This window comes from Thalia democratica, chromosome 9 (genome assembly GCF_965202585.1).
Source record: "Thalia democratica chromosome 9, ktThaDemo2.hap1.1, whole genome shotgun sequence".
NCBI lineage: Eukaryota > Metazoa > Chordata > Thaliacea > Salpida > Salpidae > Thalia > Thalia democratica.
This window is the reverse complement of record NC_139173.1, coordinates 13,538,311-13,562,340: the sequence shown is the minus strand read 5'-3', so window position 1 is coordinate 13,562,340 and position 24,030 is coordinate 13,538,311. Positions and strand designations below refer to the sequence as shown.

At 25.3% G+C, this 24,030-nt stretch overlaps 1 protein-coding gene across 1 annotated transcript in view; it reads left to right on the top strand.

Annotated features, from left to right (window-relative positions):
- The first annotated feature begins 20,566 nt into the window (after nucleotides 1-20,566).
- Nucleotides 20,567-24,030, top strand: part of LOC145844521 (uncharacterized) — a 30,144-nt gene continuing 26,680 nt past the window's right edge. The window contains exon 1 of the mRNA XM_082951920.1: nucleotides 20,567-20,697. Coding sequence (XP_082808046.1) covers nucleotides 20,570-20,697 — 128 coding nt within the window. The 5' untranslated portion in view covers nucleotides 20,567-20,569. The remainder of the gene's footprint in view (nucleotides 20,698-24,030) is intronic.

The following is a 24,030-nucleotide window of genomic DNA, read 5'->3' as shown; positions in this document are numbered from 1 at the left end:
ATATACTTTTTTAACTATTAGCTTTATTTTTAATTTAATTTTGTAAATTATTTTGAAAATATAGTTTTTAAGTAGCTTTACAAAATATGAACTACCTATTAATCATTTATAGACATAAATATTTTTATAGAAATAATTGTAGACTAAACTTCCTTTTGAAAGCAAATTCAATTCAATAATTTTCATAGCTTTTGCAGAACAGTAAATTTAATAAATTTCCACTGTCAGTACTTTAAATGCCAGAAATCTTACATCTTAAAGCTATAAAAATATAAGTAAAAGTTTAGCTTACTTAATTAGCGACTTAAGTTTATGCTTTTATAGTTAAATTAAAATTAAATTTTACTATAAACTTGTGCTTGTCAACGTATTTTATCACTGAAAAGCAGAGAGTTAGAGCTAAAAAAACTTACATTAAGAAAAATGTTAATGTTTTTTAATATTAGGTTATAACAAAGGTGGTTAAAAAGAATAATAATTTTTCTAAACTTGATATTACTTTAATTTTGTTTATAAGAATTTTGAAAAATCTAATACTACTCTATGTGTCATTACTAATTAAGATAAAACTAAAACTTTTTTTAATTCATAAAAAGATTTACACAAAACGTAATCAAAAATGTACTTAAACTTTAAATTTAAAAATTTGTACAACACTAAGCAAATAATCTTCATACTTCATACCTATAAACACAAACCATCAAAATTATAAACAGTAAAACAGAAAAAGTTTCAAGTTATGTATACGCGTTATTTGTATTTGCTCATATATATATCTAGGTTGAATTTCAGCTAGTATTTGCTACCATCAAGCGATAATTTTTTAAATATTTTGACTAATAAAAAACTAAAATCCTAATAAATATCAAAACTTATATTTCAAACAAAGATAATTCAAATTACGACAATAAAAATTACGACGTCTCAATATTCGAATGATAAAATTACGACAATACAATTTCTAGATTTGAAATTCTGCCAAAAAAATACAAACATTTTTAATTACGACTTTTCAAAATCTTATATTTTAAAATATGACTTTTCAAACTCCGTCAGCTCAAATTCCCACAAAACAAATTACGACAACTTTAATCTTATTTTTTAATAATGAAAATTTGTCGATAATGTTTATGATTGCCTTTAGTGACAGTTATACGCTGTATTTGTTGACATGATTAATTTTTTAATCAATTAGTTTATAAAAGTTTTTTAAGTTAACAATTAAAGATATCAGTTTATGGCTAAGGAGAATAATATAACTTCCAATATTTTAAGACTCTACATTCAAAACAATGTTTCGCTCAAAAAAAGAGATCATCAGTTTATAATAAAATCTTATTAAGAGAGAATTAATTTGTTAAGTTTTATATTGATTAGTTTTATTTAGGTTTTAGTATTTTTATTTCATCATAATTTTTGAAGTAAAAATGACCATGTTTAAGAGTACCATTAGTTAAGAACAAATATTTTTTTTTGTAAACTGTTTTTTATAATTATAAAATAAAAGCTGTATGAAGTACAGTGCTTAATCTATTAAATAAAAAAGACTCAATTAATAAAAATTTATTTAACTATATGTCACAAATTAATCCTGATTCATTTTTTCAAAAAAAGATGTTTGTAGACATAAAAATATTAAAATCATAAAGTTTACTTATAATTACCAGTGATAAAACCACCAACCTTTACTCTATCAATAAAACTTAATACAATAAACTAATGAAAAACTGTATCATCAGCAATTATATGAAAGCTCCTCCTAAGTTTTATTATTTATTATACAAAAAAAAGCTCTTAAAAAGTTTGGTTTAAGAACCTGGTGTATGAAAAACCTTTCGGTTATAGAGTCATACATGAGGGATACAGTTTAATGTCTTGTCAAGTGTAAAGATTAAATCAACTTGGATGCAGCATAAATAGTTAAAGTCATGAATATTAAGAGTGAAATGAAAAAACTCCGTCAACAAAAAGCTTTCATAACAGTCAAGGACCATAAACATGTTTTCCCCAACTCATTAGAATTGCAGGTTAACTAACACAATGAAATCCAGTTAAGAAATTGTTGCTAAATGATTCTTGACAAATTCAACGATGGTTTAAGATCCTAAACCAATTTAAACCAATGGAAAGTTTCTTATAAAGTTATAATTTTGTTTCAAAAAAAAAAACAAAATAAAAGAAACCAAATTTTTGATATTCAATATATATAATTTCTACATTTTATTCACGAAGAGTGAACAAAACACCAAACTTAAATTTGAAGACAACTACGCAGAAATAAGCTCTCAGGACAAAATAATAGTACTACATTCATGTATGAGTGTCTTATCTGACTCTAATGGTCAAGAATGGTTTAAGAAGAATGATACTAACAAGTTTGATGTACCTATGGGTAGTTATATGGGGGCAGAAACCTGCGACTTAATAGGCCTGTAGTTATTATTTGATCTATATTCAATTGATAGTTTGCCATCATTTAGTTTATACCGTGATAACGGTCTAGCAATTTTAAACAAATCCGAATACGAAAATAAAAGAACTACAATAAAAATAAGGATTATCTTCAAATACTACGAATTTAAAACAACAGTGGAACGCAATTTGATTCAAACTGATCTCTTATACATCACCCTGAGTTTACGTAACCATACATACGCACCACTTAGAAAGGATAGTCCAAACATAAAATAATATACAATCAGTTCAACCATCCAAAAATAGTAAAAAAAGTATAAATTACATGATTAATAATAGATTAAACACACTTTCTTTTTCAGCAATAAAATGATATTTAAAAAAAACTTCAATTAAGCATTATCTGCAAAAAGCTATGACAAATTAGAGTAAAAAATAGTTTGATTTCTATGAAAAAGACCAATAGATCCAAAAAAATAACCTATTTTAATCCACCTTATGTAGTTCTGCTAAAACGAAAATTGGAAAGAAGTTTTTAGAACTTTTTTGCTTACGCTTTTCTAACAATCACAAGCTGCATAAAGTTTTCAATTAGAATACAACTAAGATTTCGTTTAGCTGTCTATCTTATATGAAGAAAATTAAAAGGTCTCACAATAAAAAATATCAGAATATAAAAATAAAACAGATATATTATGTAATTGTAAGATCAAACATGATTTCCCATTTAATGGTGAATAACTAATAAAGAATACTTACAAAGCTACAACCAGGGTAAAGGAATACATTGGATCAACTAGACTAGGGGTGGGCAACGTACGGCCCGCGGGCCGGATCCGGCCCGCAGAGTGAAAATGACCGGCCCCCAAACCTTTTTTAATTTTAAATGGAATCCGGCCCGCGGACAACATTGATCCGGCCCGCAAGTGGATGATCCGGCCCGCTAAGCATTTTCAAAGTTTATATAAAATCCGGCCAGCCAATTTAATTATTAAAAAACTTATACAAAACCTTTTTTGAACTATTTCATTAAACAAAACTGTAAGACTTTGACCATGAAAACGTTTGTTAAAATGGCTTATTATTTTGTGGTGATAAAACACTATTTTGTTATAGTATCTTGTTCTGTTTCAAGTCAGTTGAGATAATCCTTATTAAAATTATCTAAAAGCGTTTGTTTGCTGAACTAACTTTGATGATCTTACCTACCATAATGTTTTCATAAAAAATAGACGTGTCAAAAATTGCTGTCTTTCCCAGATAACTATTGAATTGTTTTTTAAATGTTTAAAAAAGTAAAAAAAAAATCTTTTTAAACATCGACAATTTTTTTTAGTCAAACTGCTCAAATTTAAATTTTTGTCAAATGTTTTAAGTTTAGACTACCATACGCACTTTTTCTGCTATTGTTTTTTCATTAGGAACTTTTTGATTAATTATATGGTTAAGTTTAGTGATGACCAATTGATGACAATAGTTTTACTTAATAATAAGTTTAGTCGTCGTTTTGCAGACTTTTAACAATTAAGTGAAGAATTCGACATTATTTCATCACCGTCGACGTTTGACACCGAAAATGTACTTAGTAATATTGTTAGAACTGTTGAACTTCAATGTTGTCGTACACAAAAAGAAAAGTTCAAAACTGAAAAATTGATAGATTTTATGACTTACTTAACAAATAAAGGTTTGTTAACTTAAATGAAGTTATTTGTTCTATTTGAGTCTACATATTTTTGCAAACAAACAATCTTAATCATGTATATAAACAAAAGTAAGCTGCGTTCAAATCTTACTGATACCAATTTGCGCTTATTACTGAGAATATCTACTTCAAATAAACTTCCAGATGGTAAACAACTTGTTAAAAACTTTTATGATCCAAAAATGTCTCATTGATGTCTTTTTAGTGTAATTATTCTCGCTAAATTCTTTATACTTAACATTTAAAGTATAATGTGACAGTTTTATTTTTTAGTTTTTCGTTTAGTAATATTTTCACTAGTGAAATCGATCTTAATCTAAAAGTCTACTAAACTAAAATGTTTGTTATACTAAAAATATATATTAATTTCTTTTTTGTTTCAATTTTTCGTTATTTTATGTTACTACTCTTATTAAACTATTTTAGGTGCACTGTTTGATTAATATTTTTAAAGTACAGAACTTAGTTAAATTTCGTAAGTTAATTGTAACTATTTGATATTTTGAAAGTAAAAGTGTTAAAATTTCAAGCCAAAGTATTTTGTTATCTAGGCTTAACTGTTTTTTAAATTAGTTAATTATAAAATTTGAAATCAAACATATAATTTTTGTTGCCTTTGTAAGATTTTTAGATAGATTTTATGTTTTATTTATTGAGCTAAAGTTTGTCAACTTCTAAAGATGACCATGGAACTAGTTGTGTTGTTCGATACTTCATACATTTAAAAACAAACATTTCCGACCATAAAAATTAACAAGGATAAGCTATCTTCAAACCTAATCGGTATTTCAGTGCACTTGCAGATTTTCAAAAATTTTCATGCAACTAGATTTAAACAACTCTAATACATGATCAACCTTTAGTTATTCATCGAGATCTTTCATTTATTTTGCTTTTTATGGTAAAACTGTTTATTATATCAGAATAATTTTTTTGTTTTGTTTCTTTTATACATGCAAAAAATGTAATAAATCTTCTATAGCTTAATTAAATTAAAAAACAGTAGTTTAATATTGTATTGTTTGTTGATTTTTAAAAACATATTATCACTATAAACTCAAGATAAGGAATTCCAAAATTAATTAACTTCGAATAGTAAGCAATTTTTTTATGTTTTAGCTTGAAATGTCGGGCTCGAGTAACTTTTAGTAACCAAATTATAAATTTTTTAGAACTAGCTAGTATTAATTCGGTCCAGAGTTATAATATATATGGAATTAAGAATACTTAACTAAATTTAACATAAAATTTCATACTTGAGAACCTTGGTAATTAATGTATTGATTCAAAATTCTGAAATACCCGATCAAAAAGCATCTAACCGGATCCAAATCTTTTTGAAATTAGCTTCCATTCGGACTTAGATCTTTGTCTAAAATTACTATTTAGCCGGATCCGGATAATATGTTTAAAATGGGATCCGGATCTAAAAAAGAATCCAGCTGAATCCAAAAGATCACTAACTTGAAATGATCCGGCCCGCTGAGGACTATATTTTTCTGGATCCGGCCCGTCAACTATTTACGTTACCCGCCCCTAAACTAGACCATATATAAGACATAATATGATGTTAACACTGTTTTAAAAATTACTAATTACTATTTAATTTTTCGATTACTTGTTGATTGTTAATTTGATCTTGTTATATTTTTGTGCTTCAATTTTAGTAATTGTAACTTATAAGTTCTTGTAAGCCTTGTTTAGGCAAAACAGTGTTACCTTTGTGACATTTTGTTAAATAGATTTAAATTAAATTTAAAAAAAAGTTTTTTCTTACTTAGTCTTATTTTTTACAGTGTTTTAATAACGTACTATTTTAATCAAAAATTTATTAAGCCTATGTAAAACATTATGCTTTCAAAAAATTTATAACCTTGAATGAAATAAGTACCGTTTTTTTTAAGAGTTTGAAAACATGCATATTTATTAAAAGAATGAAAAAAGTTATTTTGACGTAAAAGTAATTTTGGCAGAAAATCTTGTAAACTAAACAACTAAGTTTGATGGTAACAAATACACACGCTGAAATTCAACCAAGATTTATATAAACATAACCAATAAAAACAAATAAAGCATTTACACACTTCAAAGCTATTTGTGTTTAACAAAACCTTTTCATCGCTTATAACTTGTGATAGGTTGTGCTTATAAGTATGTAGAACTTATATTTAAATCAAAGTAAAGCATGAGATAAAAGGAATTCAAATTGGCGAGAGCAATAATATTTTGTAGTAGGTAAGACTAAGACGGCGAAAAAAGTCTACTTTACTTAAAATCTACCTCCTCGTTTATTTTAAAACTAATTTTATTCAAATTTATATACTTTATTCTCAGTTAACTTATTTCTAAAAAGCGTGTCTTGGACAACGACGTTTAACTGTATCAAAGCGGTGTGCGACTTGATAACCGAAAGGTTCCTTCGTACTCCAGGTTTTTAGACCAAATACTATGACCACTTTCTTTTTTTTTTCAATAACAATAAAGAGTTTTTTTTTAATTTTCAGATAGTTACTGTAGTTTGTTTATAGGGAATACTATACTTTTTTATATACTTTTCAAAACACTGATTTTTTACAAATTCTGTTACATACTGGATATTTTTTATAATGAAATTTATGAGTTTTAATTATATAAACAATGTATTTTTTTTATTTTTTATTCGTTACACTTAAGATTATAGTATTTGTTATAATGCCTTTTATTTTCAAAAGTTTTACAAATTTCATCAAAATCGCCTTAGTTTATATTCGTGTAAAATATTTGCATAGCGTCTCTTTTCATCAAAAATCCAAAAACGTAAAAAACTTTGTATACCCTCTCTTAAATGATGCGTCAAACGCATCATTGGATACAGAAATAAATAGTCGCATTGGTAAGGCCTCAGGCACTTTCGCTCGTTTGACTGCAAGAATGTGGGATAACCAAAAGTTATGCATTCGCGCAAAAGCTAACGTTTATTGTTCCTATGTATGCAGTACTCTGCTATACGGTAGCGAATCATGGACGTTGTCTAGCGTGCAGAAGAAGAAAATCAATACCATCCACCTACGATGCCTTCGTAGCATCCTTAGAATTTAATGCCAACAAAAGATCACCAACAAAGAAGTGTTTAGACGTACTAGTCTTACCACCATGTACTTTACCCTCAGTCAGCGCAGGCTTCGCTGGCTCGGTCATGTTCTGAGGATGGGTGCTAAGCAAATCACAAATTCTTTGTTGCATGGCAAGTTGGTCTTTGGCAAATGCAACCGAGGTCGTCCAAAATTATGTTTTAAGGACGTATGCAAGCGTGACCTAAAAAACTTGAACACAAGAACTGATGAGTGGGAGTTGCTTGCAAATAACCGCGCCAAATGGAAATATACTGTACACAAAAGGCTGAAAAAAGGGGAAAAATATTTTAAGAAACCGAAGAAGAAAAATAAACTAGAAGCAGAATGATTTTTTACATATTTATTTATATTTACTTTATGTTTTATTTATTTATTGCATCACTGTTACTAAATTTATTAATATCTTTTATTTTTATTCTCTATGCACAAGTAAGCATAGCCGATCTCGGCTGATATCGGGACTTTTATTATTATATTCGTTTCAACGTTCAGAAGCTGTTTCTAAAGCTAGAGGGATGAACAAAATTTTTTATGCTATAAAAAATTCAAACATATAGCATAATATATTATAGCATATATTATAGCATAATTCAAATTTATGCTATAAAAAATTCATGCTTTTGGATCAAAAGTTATTGAAAAGATTTATTGACACTACTTCTTCAAAGAAGCATAAACGTTTTGTTGACTTTTGAATATTCTGCTGCATTCCCTAGTAGAACAGCAGCCCCTGGCAACGACTTATATTTATCAAAAAACCTTTAAGATAAATAGATAAGTTGTGTGAAAACTCTGCGCTTTAAGCCATAAAACTTCATCTTTGGTCCGTGTTTAGTTTTTATAATAACGATACCATTCTATAAGTCATGACCAACGTTGCTGATGCTTTAAATCATAAACTAAATCAAGTATAACTTTTTTTAATAGCCGTCTTCGATGAATTTTTTTTTGGTATGGTAATAAAGTTAGAGATATGTATTTAAAAAATAATAAATATTACTTAAATTTAAATTACTATATATAAAGTTTAATATTATAGCCATAAGTTAAGGATAGTATTTAAACCTTGTTTTAAATTAAGGTTTATTAATTAAAAAAATACAAAAAGTATGAGAATTAGCTTATAATCTTTAAAAAAGAGAAAAAATTACGTACACTTTCTGCTTGTTTTACTACGAAGAGTTACCTAGAAAACGTTATTAGTAGTAATTCAATACTTTTTTTTATCCTAATTTACAGTCGTTTGTTTTTTACAAGATTTATTAAGTTTTGGTTTATAAAACAATAACTTTTTGTTGTTCATTTAGTAGTTTTTATTTTTTCTTAACAATATTTTTATAGATTATTTTATAGATATTTATATCGATTTATTAAGTAGTAGAGTTTTCAATGAAAAGTTATGCTTGTCTTATGATTAGAGTAGTGGTTTTACGGTGTGCACTTGTGCATAAGTATTTGGCATGAAAATATTTTTTCTTTAACTGTGCAGAACTTTAACTGTGCACGGAGATGTGCACCGTCTTTCTACTGTTCACAGAAAAAACTTTGTCGATTTACCTTTGTTTTTGCTAATTCACAACAATATAAGTCTTTGTTTGAAATTTAACCTCTATAATTAATAGGAAGTACCGAAGAGTCATCTACGTCTTGATCAGTCGTAACCTTTCTATACTTGCATTCTCTTAACGCTATCCTGTTACTGTTGCAAGAGTTCTCTAAACTAATGGCCTATTTGATTAATTACGATGGTAATAACTTATTACTGCGGTTATTAGAGTTGTTAAAACTAACTTTAATACTTTGAGTACCTTATTTAAAACCTTCTTCAATTAATATTTCACAAAAACAATATAGTTTATATCTACAATAAGAACATATTCAGAACATAAAATTAGTTTACAAACAAATAATAAAAAAGCAATAGATAACAATAAAAAGCTTATGAATAATGTATTCTACAATTAATATTCCAACATTCTCAAATGCAGCAATTGACACTACCTCGAAACATGTTGAGTTTCTTATGAACTTTGACGACATCATTCTAAAATAAGGGGAAAGTTGAGTAATTTTTCTTGACTAAAAAAATTCAAAACACAATTTGGCTTTGTTCTTTGATTTTAAAGTATAATTTTTCACAGCTAAATGATAGAGCTAAAAGAAGAAATGTTTACTTTTTGAGTTCGGGTTTATTGAGTTGGTGCTAGTGCCCATAAAAAAAGTGGAATATTTTGGCTTTTTTAGTTCTCGAAGCATATTTTAAAAAATACATTTACTTTTTGTTTAACTTTTTTATATTTTCTTTAGTTAATATACTTTATTGGTCAATGTCTTTGTTTTTCATACAAACTTAATATTTTTTAATTATAGGCCATTTTTGTTCTTTTTTAAGTTTTGATCTTTAATTATGGTCTTCTTGCTTAGTAAAATAATAAATTGAGAGAATTTAAATTCACTTATTTACATAGATATTTTTTAAACATTTTAAAATAAAGAAAAAAACTTATTTTAATCTTTTAAAATATAAATGTTGCGAGAACTAAGTAAGGTCCATAAATGTTTTTCAGCTTTCGCACCATATTTAAAAAAAAAATTTAAATAAGCATTTTTTTTATTAAAAAATTTTTGACAAAACATCTTTATTAATCAGTAAATTTAGGTCATTTAAAAAAACTTAAGATGACTATAATTCAAGACTAAAATTGAAAAAAAAAACTCTATCTCAAACAGTATTAAGTTCATATAAAAAAAAACAATGATCCACAAAGTTTTAATTAAGAATATAATAAAATGTAAAAAAATACATGTACTTTTTGAAGGCTCTAGCACCAATCCAATAACTCAAAAAAAAGTATTTATTTTAGCTCTATCATTTAGCTATTAAATTCTGTGAAAATTATATTTTAATAACAAAAAACAAAGAAGTTGTTATATTTTAAAAATTTTAAGTAAATTATGTTTTCCCCTTATTTTAAAACGGTTGTCGTAAAAAAATACCGTTTATCTAACTCAGGGGTTCCCAACCAGGGGTGCTCGCACCCCTTGGGGGTGCGAGATGGCTTTTCATTTTTGTATTATTAATAAGGAGATTTTCACTCTCTGATAAAGTTTATAAAGTTAAAAAATACATTTTGCCATAAAAAGAAGTTGGCGCTAATTTTCTGAATAAATTAATTTTATTAATACGTCATAGAGCTAGAGCGCTTTTCTAGAAGTAAGTTCATTTTACTAATATCATTTAATAGCTGTTAGTTTAGAATTAACATTTCAGTAAAGCTTTCATAGAATTTTACACCTGTGAATTTTAATCATTTATTCTTTAAATATTTTATTTTATTAAGCTTAGTTGTGCAGAAAGTGATGCTTAAATATTTAACATCAGTAAATTGTAAAGTTCACAGCAATTACTGTATGTTATACTATTTAAGAAAACTTTTTTTTAGCTTTAGTGAAACCAATTTTTATAGATCAGCAAAAGTATTCAATGCATCAACTTTATTTCTATTTATCCCTTTTTTGAACTTAAACAGTTTACCTTTTTCAATTTACTTTTTTCTATTTATGTTATAAGCATACAAACTTTTTTTGTATTTGCTTTTATACACATCTTTTTACAATTTAAGACTAAATATCTTTTAAATTTTAAAAATCTTAACTCAAACTTTTATTATTTTAAAACCTCCTAGTTGCTAGTAGTTTTGAAAATAAAACATTACATAAGCTTAACTTAAAACAGCTGATTTTTATTTTTAAAGTACCTATATTCATAACAAAATGTATAAAAAGTTTAGTTTTAAGTTTAGGCTTAATATTTATTACTTTTCTAGTGCTTTTTTCTCACTTCTAATATTTTTTCAAATCTTAAAAAACTAAATGACTGAAGCATTGTTTTTGTATAAATTTTATGAAAAAAATGTCTTAGTAATTGACTGTTTAATTTTTCTAGTACTTAATCATGTCAAAGATAAGGAATAGGAATGATAGTTATGTTCAGTTTGGTTTTACTTGCACTGAAACAGTTAAAGGCCTGCGAAAACCGCAATGCATGTTATGTAGCATTGTATTTTCGAACTCAAATTTGAAGCTATCTAAGTTGCAAGAACATTTTAACAAACGTTATGGTGGGGCAGATATTTCAGGTCATGATTTTGAGTCATTGAAATCTAAAAGGATCCGCTATGAATCACGAGGAAAACTTCCAAAATTCGGTTTTGTATCTGCTAGCAAACTTCTTTAATTGGCTTCTATCCATGTTGCGTATAAAGTAGCTAAATCCAAAAAGTCTCATACAATTGCTCAAGAGTTGATAAAGTCATGTGTGTTACAAATGACAGAAGATGTTCTAGGAAAAGAAGTTTCAAAAAATCTTGAATTAGTGCCGCTATCTAATATTATATTATAATTATATTATTCAAAGTATAATTATATAAGTATACTATAACTATATTATTCAAAGTCGAATTAAAGCTTTAAGTTCGGATGTTTTGCATCAAGTCATTGCTGAAATCAAAGCTAATTCTTGAAAAATCTCTCTCCAGTTGGACGAATCAATCGTTGTTGAAAATTGCAGTCAATTGATTGTACTAGTGAGATATGTGCATGATGGTTCGATAAAAAAAGATTTATTTTCAAAATTAAAACACAAATTATTAATTAATAAAATCAATGACTTTATAATCAAATTGTTAATAAAAAATTACAGCATATAGTACTAGGGGTGCAGGGCATCAAAAATGTTGGGAACCACTGATCTAACTGCTTTTGTGCTTGTATACACAACAACTTGCCACACTCGATAGAGATGATTAATTGACAGCATTATGATAATAAACAATTTAAAGTCATTGTGTTTTTCACCATACAAAAATCGGTTTTTTAAATAAAATTTTAAAAAAATTATAAAAAAACTTTTTAGTTTAAATAAAATTTTAACTATAGATAAGTTATTTTTAGTTTCACATACGTATAATATTCCTACGGAAGTAAATACATGCATGATCGCAACTATGTTTAAGTTAGCTAGTTTTAGAATAGCCACTAGTTATTTAGAAACTTGTCCTAGACTTTCTTTTAGATTAATAAATTCTTTTATTGATTTCTAAACGTTTTCTACATTTTTTAAAAAGAAGTTTTTAGTACTTTTTATGCATAAAATTAAATTTAACATAAAAAGTCTTTTTAAGTTTAAAACTATTCAAAAAATTATTACTTGGCTGTTTTAAATTTGTTTTATGCAATTGCATCCTGTTAAAGGTTTCAAAACAAGTTTCTCAAAGTCCTTCTCATAACTTTTAAGACTTTAACACTGATACAGAATCAACATATTTGACACATATTTACAGTTTATAGTTATTTTAAAAGTTTTATTTTATATTTTTAATAAATACCTGACGAAGTCAAATCCAAAGTCAACTTTTTGGTATAGTACTTAAATTACTATGATAGATTTTACAAACAAAAAAAAATTATTTCTTGTTTTGTATAAATGTAATCCTTTAACATTTTACCTCTATAAAATAAATCAAATAAAACATCGGCGAAAGTCTACAAAGCTTAAGCCTGGACTTTCATATGCCGTAAAACATTGTTATATATAAGGTTTAATTATAGCAACTGTTTCTGTAAAGTAAAGTTATAATTTTAAATTCAATTTCAGAAAAAAAAAACTTATTGCAAAACTATTTTATCTATAAATTATTTAAAACTTTTGATAATTTTGCTACTTTTCAGTAAACTATTTTTGCTACACCGGCAGCTTAATATGCTGGCAATAACCACTTAAGTCTAGTTTAATGATATGTAATACTAAAATTTCTTTTTCAATTAAGTTCTATATACCATTTCCTTTAGTTTACTACATGAATTAGTTTATTACGTTATTAAGTTAAGTCATTTAATGTTTGCCCTCTGTAAAAGTTTTATTTAAACTAAAAATTATACTATTTTCAACAATACTTATTGTATTACGTGTTTGCATCTGATACAAATAGTTGTTTATTTATAAGTTATCTATTAGTTTTTTTATATTTAAAAATTACGATAAAAAAAACAAATGTTACCTTAATTAAGAAGTTATTACACGAAAAAAAAAATTATTGTAAAAAAATTCACGATTTTTTATAATAAAATTGTTTAAAACGAAAGCTTTTTCAAGCATTTTCGATTAAATTTCCAAAAAGAGTTGAGCTCAATTATCTTAGATTTGTAGGTACTCTGTAATTTACAGATAAATAGAATTGATAAATGACGTACTGCTACTTAACATTACTAATAATTTCTCACATCACTCTTTTGTGTAAAGTCAACAATTTTTATTGTAAATAAAAAATCAATCAAAAAAAAGTAGTTTAATAAGTGTTTAAAATATTTACTTGAACTAACATACATTATAAATAAAATTATTAACTATGATATTTCAGAGTTCTATGTTTATATTAAATTTGTTTATTATTATAACTTATAAGTCAGTTCGAGTAGTTCATTGATAAAGTTTTAAATTGAGATTTCCTGTTTGAAAATTAAATTAAGCTCTGTTGGGTGAAAACACTTACCACATTATCTATGGACTGTAAAATGACATACCTGTACTCTGTGCCGTTGTGTGAATCTCTGACTAAAACTAAAGCAATGCTTTGATTTAAATAGCCTCATCTGAAGTAACAAACGTCCATATAAGAAATAAAGTTCTACTAAGGGGATTTTCTGTTTTAAAATTAGTATAATTTTATCAGTACACTAGTGTTGATGTAGCTCAATTAGCATTTTATTTGCAATTTTAAAAAAATATTTAAACCTTAGATCCAATTAGTTCTGTTAACTTTAAAGCTAACTAAGATTTTTTTTATTATAGAGAACGCTCCTTTGCCTTTTGTTAAAAAAAATCTATTGGATTGGGATTTGATTTTTTGAATGGGGCCCCTTAAAAAAAATTTTTTTTTGATATTTTTATAATTAATTAGGATAATGTTGCACCAATATCAAACTGAAGTTATATTATGTTTGATGTCATTTTAATCAAAATTAAGCTAAAAATTTCTGTTTTATAGATACACAAATAAAATTAAACTTATTTATCATAAAATCATGAAACATAAATATTTAATTACTTTAATTTTACAATATAAAGCAATTATATCAGTACAATAGTTTATAGGCCTATTTGGTTTGACATGTATGTTTTTCTTAATCTATTAAGTATGTATAGGCCAACTAGGTTGCATAATTCAGCACCGAAGTATGACCCCATAGGGATGTCAAAAGATAAGCCTTGATCTTTCTTGATCCATATTTTTTCATTGTAAGTGAGCACTGAATTACATGTGTGGATTATGATTTTTGTATCCTATTCACTTATATCTGTAAACTTTCTTGCAAATTCTAATGCATTTTTAAGGTGTATCAGTTTAATTTTCGGATAAGATTTTTGAATGTCAAAGTTGACAAAACATTTGCTTGATTTTTATCCATTTGATCAAACAATTTTATTACTTCATATGTGTTTCTCCATTGGATTATTGTTGTTTTCTTTTTTATATTATATAATATTTTATTCACAATATTTTCAAGAATGTTCTTGCTTATTTTACCAAGTGGATTCTTGCTTGGGTTCGGTTGATTGTTCTGCATTCAATGTTAAGGGGGAACTCTTTTTTTGTGATCTTTGACTGTAAGGAATGCGTCTACCTTAGAGAACCTAGGTATTTTCTTGTTTTTCAGGTTGAAATGCTTTGAAGAGATTATTTCTTGTGATTCGTGGTTTAATTGTCAATAATGTTATCATTCTAATTATATATTAATTAAATATCCACTCACTTTACACTTAATTATGAGTGTTTTAAATCGTCCAGGTTTTTTTTTATCTAATCAATTTTTATGTAAGACATGACCCATTCAAGTGTTACTAAAATTATCATTATTTGAACATGAAATCCCTCATACTTCTTTTATATAAGACATTTTTTAGCTTTAGATAGGGTTTTCTGAAAAAAATTCATAAGGCCCTCTTTAAAGTGATTAAAAAAAACTATGGCCCTCTAACAACATTTCTCAAAAAATTTCCCTTAAATACACCTAAAACCATCTATTTTTTTTTGCTTTTCACCATCAACTTCAAAATATCTAGTTAGTGTAAGTTACAAATTATGCCCTCATGGCTCCCCCTTTTACAGCTAATGGCCCCCTAAACTTCTGAAGTTTTCCCATAAATCTTGTATAAGTTTCAAAATTACCCTAAAGTACAGCTAAGACCTTTTTTTTTTTATGTTAACCATCAGCTCCAGAATATCTAATGTAATTTCAAATTATGGCTTCATGGCCACTTTACTGCTTATGTAAATTCTTCTTTAGATTAATTTACTACTAAAAATATTCAAAAAAGATAGTAATTTCAAAAACCTGAAAATTTTGTCAAAAAAAGTTGGCCACTCTGTATATACATTAATTCTTTATTGGGTAATTACCTAGGATGATGTTGCACTAATATCAAGCTAGCTGAAATTGTATTGTAATTGATGACCTTTTTAACCATAGTTTGTTGCATAAAAATAAAAATCAATGTTTTAAGCCTAATATGTTTAATCTAAAAATATACTTAGTTTCAAACAAGCTATATAAATACATAGCAAGAATTAAATTTATTTTTAATTGACATATTGAATTGATTTTATTTTACAATATTGTAATCAATATAAATTATTGTATTGATATAATTTTTTTTATATTGTAAAATAAAAGTGATTATATATCAAAGTTTTATTAGTTTATAATAAGTAAGTTTAATATTATTTTTGTATTTATAAAATATAAATTTTTAGCCTAAAACCATGGTTTTAAAAACACATTGATTATAATATAATTTCAGCTTGATATTGGTGTGACATCACCCTAGGTAATTACCCTTAATTGTACTTGTTTACTGGCCACAACCTGTTTAGAACAAATTCCAGTAATTGTAAACTTGGTTTAATTAGTCAAAAAATCACACTTAAAGTTCACTAAGAATTTAAAATAAATTTAATCCAACATAAATAATGAAATATATTTCTTGTTTCTTAGACTGAATATTTTCAAATACTGAATGGCTACAATGGTGCTTGTTCAAAAATTTACGATCCACCTTTATCTTAGTTTAAAATTCAGAATAGTAAAATTTTATTTTTTGTTAATTTTTATAATTTATCACAATTTTTTTTTCTATGGTATGGTATTGTATATTTTGTACTATTTTTTAATCTATTTCAATGCATCTTATTTAATTTAAGTTTTTATGTCTTCTTTCATTTTTAATGTTTTAAGTCATGGATCCATAGCCGTTTAAGATTAGCTGGCCAGATTTACAAAAAAATTCTTTGTAAGCCAAATTAAAAGTAAAAAGTCTTTTTAGAGCCACAGTGCTTATAAAATTTTATTTTAAATTAAAAAAACTGTTTAATTGCCTATGTGTAAAAAAATAAACTGTATAAATAGTAGTAGCAGTTTAATAACAATCAAAAAAGAGCTTTATTGTTTAAAATCTTAAGCTTAAAAAATTTATTCAATAAAAAGCTTTTACTAAGTTTGTTGTTTTTTAGAAAGCCAAAATTTTACTTTTAATAAACACAAAACTATAGAGCTCTGTTTTTTTTGAACAAGTTCAGCATATCCTTTAGACTGAAAGTTAAATTTTTAGTAGTATAAACTTTAAGTTTAACTTTGAATAATAACTTCAGCTCATGATCCTTGGCAAATTAAAGTAGATTTCTTTAATATTTAGAATTATGTATGATTGAAATATGAAAATTGTTTAAAATTTGTTTATTTAAATAAAGTATTTTATTAAAAAATACATAAATACACCTATAGCACAGTGGGCTGAAAACGAGGATCCAGCGGCCATTGTCATAAAACTGTCATAAAAAGCACTATAATACAATTTAAAGTTACTCTTAGTGTTACAATAAGAATAATGTTTGTTTCTTTTTAAAAAATAGTTAAAGTTTTAACTTCTAATGAAACTTTAAAGAAAGAAACTTGAAAAAAAGGAAATAATAATTGGCTACCTCAAGAGAGTTATATTTACTCCCATTTTAGTTTAAATATGAATGAATTTTCTATATCAAGCCGGGTGAAACTATACTCTAAATACAGTTTATTTTTAATTTTAGGCTGATCTTTGTATATCAAAATTTGTATTATTAATATCGTTACATTTGTACTAGTTTATCAAAAGAAAAAACCGTAAACATTTCGAACAATAAAAACATTTATTCTTTGCAAAACAGTGCAAAAAACAAAATAATTTAGCCTGTGATTAAAAAAAAGTACTTTAAATTTACTAGAAAATATAAGTCAAACATGAGTTCATAAAACTTTTTCGAAATTAAGTTTCTAAAATAAATACAACACTCTTTTTAGTAGCACAAAGCATATGTAACAACGTTTCCCATTCTGAACTACATGATGAAATTTTTTCATCTAGCTGCAAACAACTTCGCGCAGTATGTCCAACTTCTTTACAATAAGTGCAATTCAGTCTGTCTAAAATGTTGTTAACATCGTAGTCACTCTTGTCCCATAATCAATTTAAACAGTCTGTTAAATTTTCATACTGAGAAGTTTTCCTTGAAAAGTTCATTCTGTACTGTCTTAAAAACTTGTTGTTAGCTTCCAATCCACTTTCAGTGTAATTTAGCAAACCACTACCGTTGTTTTGGTCAATTAGTTCAGCAATATGTGCAAGAACAGTATGCACAGTTGGTATAAAGCAAATCCATTTAATTGTCATGACCAGCATCATTGTTTTTTGACATAAAACTGAGTATTTTCTTTCTGTTAAAATTTATGAGGCATAAAATAATGGAAACATACAAAATAATTTTGTCAATGTTTTCTTTTAAACTAACATCAGAAATATGCTTCGTCAGCAGAGTCCTATTATTTGTGTTTAGCAAAGTTTTGACTACGTTACCTGTTGTAGAAGTTCCACCATGGCCTGTGGGATCCGGTTTTTCAAGAGCAATATTAATTTCTTCTTCTACACATTTCTGAATTTTTCTTTTTGACTCAATAAAATTATTTACACCTTGACTTTTAGATATTCCTTCAAACTTTGATTCAAACAAAAATAGTTATATTCCACATGATAGATTTGTCTGTAAATTTGTATATAGATTCCCTGTCATTTTTACTAAATTATTTAAAAAAAAATTATGTTTTCTCTAAGGTGGCAAATTGAGAAAATTAACCCTAAAGAATACCCTTAATTGCCAGAAAATCATCAATGAATTTTCGGCAAGAATAGAAGATTTTTTAAATGAGAAATAATATTCTTTTACATTTAAATATTCAAAGAATTTTGACTTTTTTCAATTAACACTAAACTAAAGAAATGAAAAAACTTAAAAAAAAGTGTTTGTATAAAAGCTTTTAAGGTGTTTTTTAACAGTAGATGTAGACCTTAATTTTGAAAAAAATTTAAGCATTTTTTGAGGCTTTTTTAAACTTAAAAAAAGCAAACTTTGGCTACATTTAAGCTTACATAACTTTTAGTATACTTTAAGCAGAACAGAAACAAACCCAGTTTTTAAAAGACAAAACCCCGCTCTAAACAATTAAATAAAAATCTTGCTTTAACTGCTTAGTCGCGAAAATAGTCAATGGCCACTTGCCAGTCCACTGTGTATAGGTAGTTTTTATTTTTTTGATAATGTTTGTAAATAGTCTTATATAAAATACCTAATAAGTAAGGCACACTGTCATTATGGATAACAATTCATTAAATTGACTAAAAACATACTTACAACAAATCATTGGATAAATTTTAAAAAGTTTTCTTCTTTTTAAACAAATTTTTTTAAATTTATTTTTCTGTTTGTGCTAAAACATTATAAAGTTATTTCTAATATTCTAAGTTTTTTAGCATGGATAGTTCTATAGAATGCTTTATATGCAATCCTGAACTAAATTGTAAAGTTGACAAAAGCATTATAAATGGTTTTCAATTGATATTAAGTGGTCTATCAAAAGAACATAAAAACAGTAAGTTATAAAAAATATGTCTTATTTAAAGACTAGTTTAGATCAGTGTGTTTTAATTGATTTATTATTATAAAAAAAAAATTGAAGTAATAGTTTGAATAGAAATAATTAAATATATTTTACATAAGTTTGTGTTTACAAATAATTATTTTTTTACAATTTATTTTGAAAAAGATGTTTTAATCTCCTAGCAGGCTAGACAATTAATTACAAATACTAATTACATCAGTTTTTTCTTACTCTTACAAAGTTTTGTTTGGCCATAATCTATAAATGTTTTTATATAATAGCACAGTTAAAATTAATTTAACATGTTACAATTTTTTTAGTAGAATAGAAAAAATAATTAAAAAACAAAACAAATAAAAACTACAAAAAAAAAGTTTCAACATGGCAAATAAATAAAAATTATCTGTAATCTCATAATTTTTTTGTCTAATTCAATTCAAAACCTAAACAATTAAACTGGTAAATATTTAAATCATATATCAAAACTTAATATCATAATTATTTACAAAAAAAGTTTAACAAGTATTTATAATTCAGCATAAAGCTTTTAATATAATTTCTTTTGAAGTCTGATTCATCAATAACTGTGGCGTTGTTGTAGAAACAAATATTCAAAAGTTTAATGCCAGTATAAAAAATCTATAAAAAATAGGGAACTTTCATTTAACTATAAATAGAAAACTCAATGATATTTATTTTTTATTTTAGAAATGTACATGATGATTTATATTCTATTGTATTCAACACTACAAACCCTATTTTTAAATAACTTAAAAACCTTTTTAATTTTATTTAAATCTTTTAGTTAACTTTTACAAAGATATACTAATTTTTATTAGTATTGCTTAATAAACAGGTAGTATTTTTGTTACTACATCAGAAATAACAACAAGTAATTTAATTTTTTATTAAAGACTACTTTTTTAATTTATGGAACATTTAAATATTTTATTAAGTAGTAAATATATAGATATTACTTCAATGTCCTTATATTTTATTATCTTATAAGCACTAGACTGAACCACAATCAATCACAATTAATTTTTTTGTTGTATGTATATGTAAAATAATCCTTTATTTTTTTTTGTTATTTATTAATTTGTGAAATCCTTTTAAAACAAAAGAATAATTTGATTTTTTCTGAAACGTATACTACTTAACACCTTTTGAAAAACATAAAACATTTAAAAAATTGTAATCAAAATTTTAATACATTGTCATTTCATATTTTATATATTTAGTTAAATTATTATTTTCTTCAACAGTAGAAACAAATCTAGAAAAAAACAAAGTTTTAATAGAAAAAAATTCAATGTTAGAAGACAAAATTGTATACTTACAAAAAGAAAATGAATGTTACAAGAAAGAAATTGATAGTCTACAAGACAAACATAATTTAGAAAAAAGTCGTTCAGTGCAATATAAAAATAAATTTTTGAGGTATACTCTGTTTTTGTTTTATAATTTTTTATTGAATAACAAAATTTAAAAAAATGTAATTTAAAATATTTTAAGGACTATTACTTTAGATTTGGGAAATTTAATCAATTAAATATTATCTAAATTTACTGTCCCAAAATTTTTTCTCATAAGGACTTTTTAAAAACATAGTGTTGCATCATCTTATGTTTTTACATTATGTTTTATCTGTTGCACTCCATTAAATGTTTTCAATTAGAATTTATGATAACAATACTTTTAGAATAAAACTTTGGTATCATAGAAAGTGTAAAATAATACTATAAAATAGTAGTGGTTGTGATACAAAAACATTTTATTTGTATTATTATTTTGACTGAATTGCCTTTATTAGTGCTTTATTTAAACTGAAAATAGATTGATAAGCTATGTATTGGGTGTCTTGCCAAACGTGAACTTTTTTCCTTTAAATATGCACCAGTTTTTTTGAACTTTTTTGCTTTAAATATGCACCAGTTTTATTGCAGGTTTAATGGTTTAATGGGCATAAAATGTTACTGTTTTGGTATAACACTATTAACAACCAAAACAAACAAAGTTAAAAAACTACTTGGAAGTTGAAAATATCCCAAACTATTCAAAGTAATGTACAAGAAATAAATTTGTATTGTACCTCATAGTTTGTAAATAAATTTATGTCACTAAATTTATGAAATATTTACTAATTACTTAAAAACTAAACTTTGTTCAACAGTCATAAAGTTACAAACACACAATCAACAATATTTTGTACCCCTAAAGTAAAAATGGATGGTTAAATTGTTTTGAGAAAAAGATTTAAGAAAAAAAGTTTAAGAATTATTTTTTAAAAACTGTACAACATATTTTTTTCATAATGCAGTAGTTTTTTTTCTGTTTTGATATAAAGAGCCTTTTGAACTTATTTTCATTGTACCTCTTTTTTAATTTGAATTTCTAAAACTGTTAAAAGCAACTGCTAGCTCGAACATAAAGTTCAATATATTAAAATCAACTTGTAAAAAGGAGCATCATAGACCCCCTATGACCAGAAAACATGTGTGTTAGAATTATGATGTATATTTTTCTTTTTAGAATTAATTTTTTGTGTCCATTTTATGTGGTTGAAGCTAATTTATTTGTTGTAAATAGTTAAAAAAAAACTATTTTCAAACAGTCATAAAGTTAGAAACACACAATCAACAATATTTTGTAGCCATAAGTAAAAATAAAAATTAAATATTTTTGTAATAACTGTGATAAAAATATTCTACTAACTGGTTTCGAACCCACGCACTGTACAAAGGTTGATACAGTGTAAGGTACTTGACCGCTCGGCCACCATTACTTCTCTAAACCGGCAAGTTTAGCGTTTATATATTTAATAAACCTCGCTTTTTGATAACAAAACTGTTTATTGCGGTTATACTTCATACACAACTATTATTTCAAACAATATGTGATAAATCAAATTTTGTTGTTTGTAAATAATAAACTAAAACTAACATATACTTTTGAAACTAGTATAAAATCTTCAAAAAATTTCTATTTTCATCTTATTTCTTATTTTATCCTATTACTTTTCACATTTAAGTCATTATTTAAGTAATTTATTCACTAGAAGTTGTTCACCAATATAAACTGGTTGCTGAGATTGGTATAATTACTTAGGAAAGTAAATTGTATGGAGTATATGCTGTAGAGCGGACTTTTCTACTTAGGAATTACTGCTCATACTTAAATAAATACAAAAGTAAATACATTTAGTGTTTTTTTTTACATCTTTATATTTCATTGTCATCAAACCTAAACATCCGCAAATTAAGAAGCTGTTTAGTAAACCAAAAAGTTAAAATAAATTTTCTGTTTGATTGACCACAAATAAAGTTCAGTTTGTTTTTGTTACTTAACTTACTACTTTAATAAAGATATACATTTGTTTACTCTTTTGGGTTAAATGTTAAATTTTCTGTTGTATATGTAAGTATAAGGTTTAAATTATAAAAAAATAAGTTATGTTCTGTGAAATGCAACTTTGTTGATGTAATAAACTAAAACAAAAGATTTAATTTTTTCTTAAGATTGTATTTATTAAAATTTGCCTATGTGTAGTCTTTATAGTAGTGGTAGTATGTATCAAATAATATTAATGTGCTCAAAAATAATAAGTTTTTAGCTTTTAATTTAAGTACTTATTACATGTATTAGATGATTATTAGAATTTCATTTTCATAACCACCGACTAAATAAGGTGAGGACTTTATCATTATGAAAAATATTTCTTATAACATAAAATTTTGATAAAAACTTCTAAAGTCTGAAAAGATATTTGTGTCTATCTAGCCTTTTAAGTACTAAACATGTTTATTGTTTCGAGTATTTATGCTTGAGCGTTTTTTGTTTGAAATCTTAATTTTAAGTGAATAATTAGATTAATATTTCATTAGTTAGGTAGTTTAAAGTTAAATAAAAACTGAACAAAAATTTAGAGTTTACTGTAAAATACAAATTTTTTTTTAAATAATATCTATTTTACAAATAATCGTGAAAAATTAAAAGTATATGCTTTTTAAAATAAATTAATTTAGGTTATTTTTTAATCATTCGAGTAACTATTTACAAAATAAATTATATATTCGGACGTTTGGTTGTTCTTGTTAACTAATAAAAATTTTGTAAATAATTCAAAAGTTTATTTATATATGAATTCAGTTGAAGTGTTTTGAAATTTAAACCTAGTTTGAAAAACTAACAAAAAGGTTAAATTAATTTGTTAATTTAAAACAAAAGAGAAAAATTAATAAAAAGTTTAGTAATTATACTAGTTTGTAAGACATATACATTATACATAATCGTTTTTTCAATTTATAATAAAAAATTAAATATATTTTAAAGTTAATTTCTTTTTTAATTTAGTAGCTTGTTTATTTTTGCTTTCATACCTTCTTTAGTTAGTTCGAAAATTAACGATATTTTATTATTCACTTTCTTTTTTCTTTGTTGCTTAATTAACTTATTAGCTTACATATTGTCTTTAATTAGTTTGTGTTGAACTTTGAGAAATATTACTTAACTGCATGTTTTGTGCTAAGTGAAGCTTAGTGAACCAGTAAAAACTCGTGCATATTTAAAGGAAAAAAGTTCACGTTTGGCAAGACACCCTGTAGCATTTAGTTCAATTAAAAAAAGGTACAAGAAATCATATTTTGTACTAATAGTCTGATAGAGTCAGTTTTCAATAAGCTCTTGCACTTCAGAAGATCCAAATCTCACCTTATTTTATCTAATAAATGATTGTTTCAGAAAAGTTATAGTAGAACAGTGTCATTGTTGTAA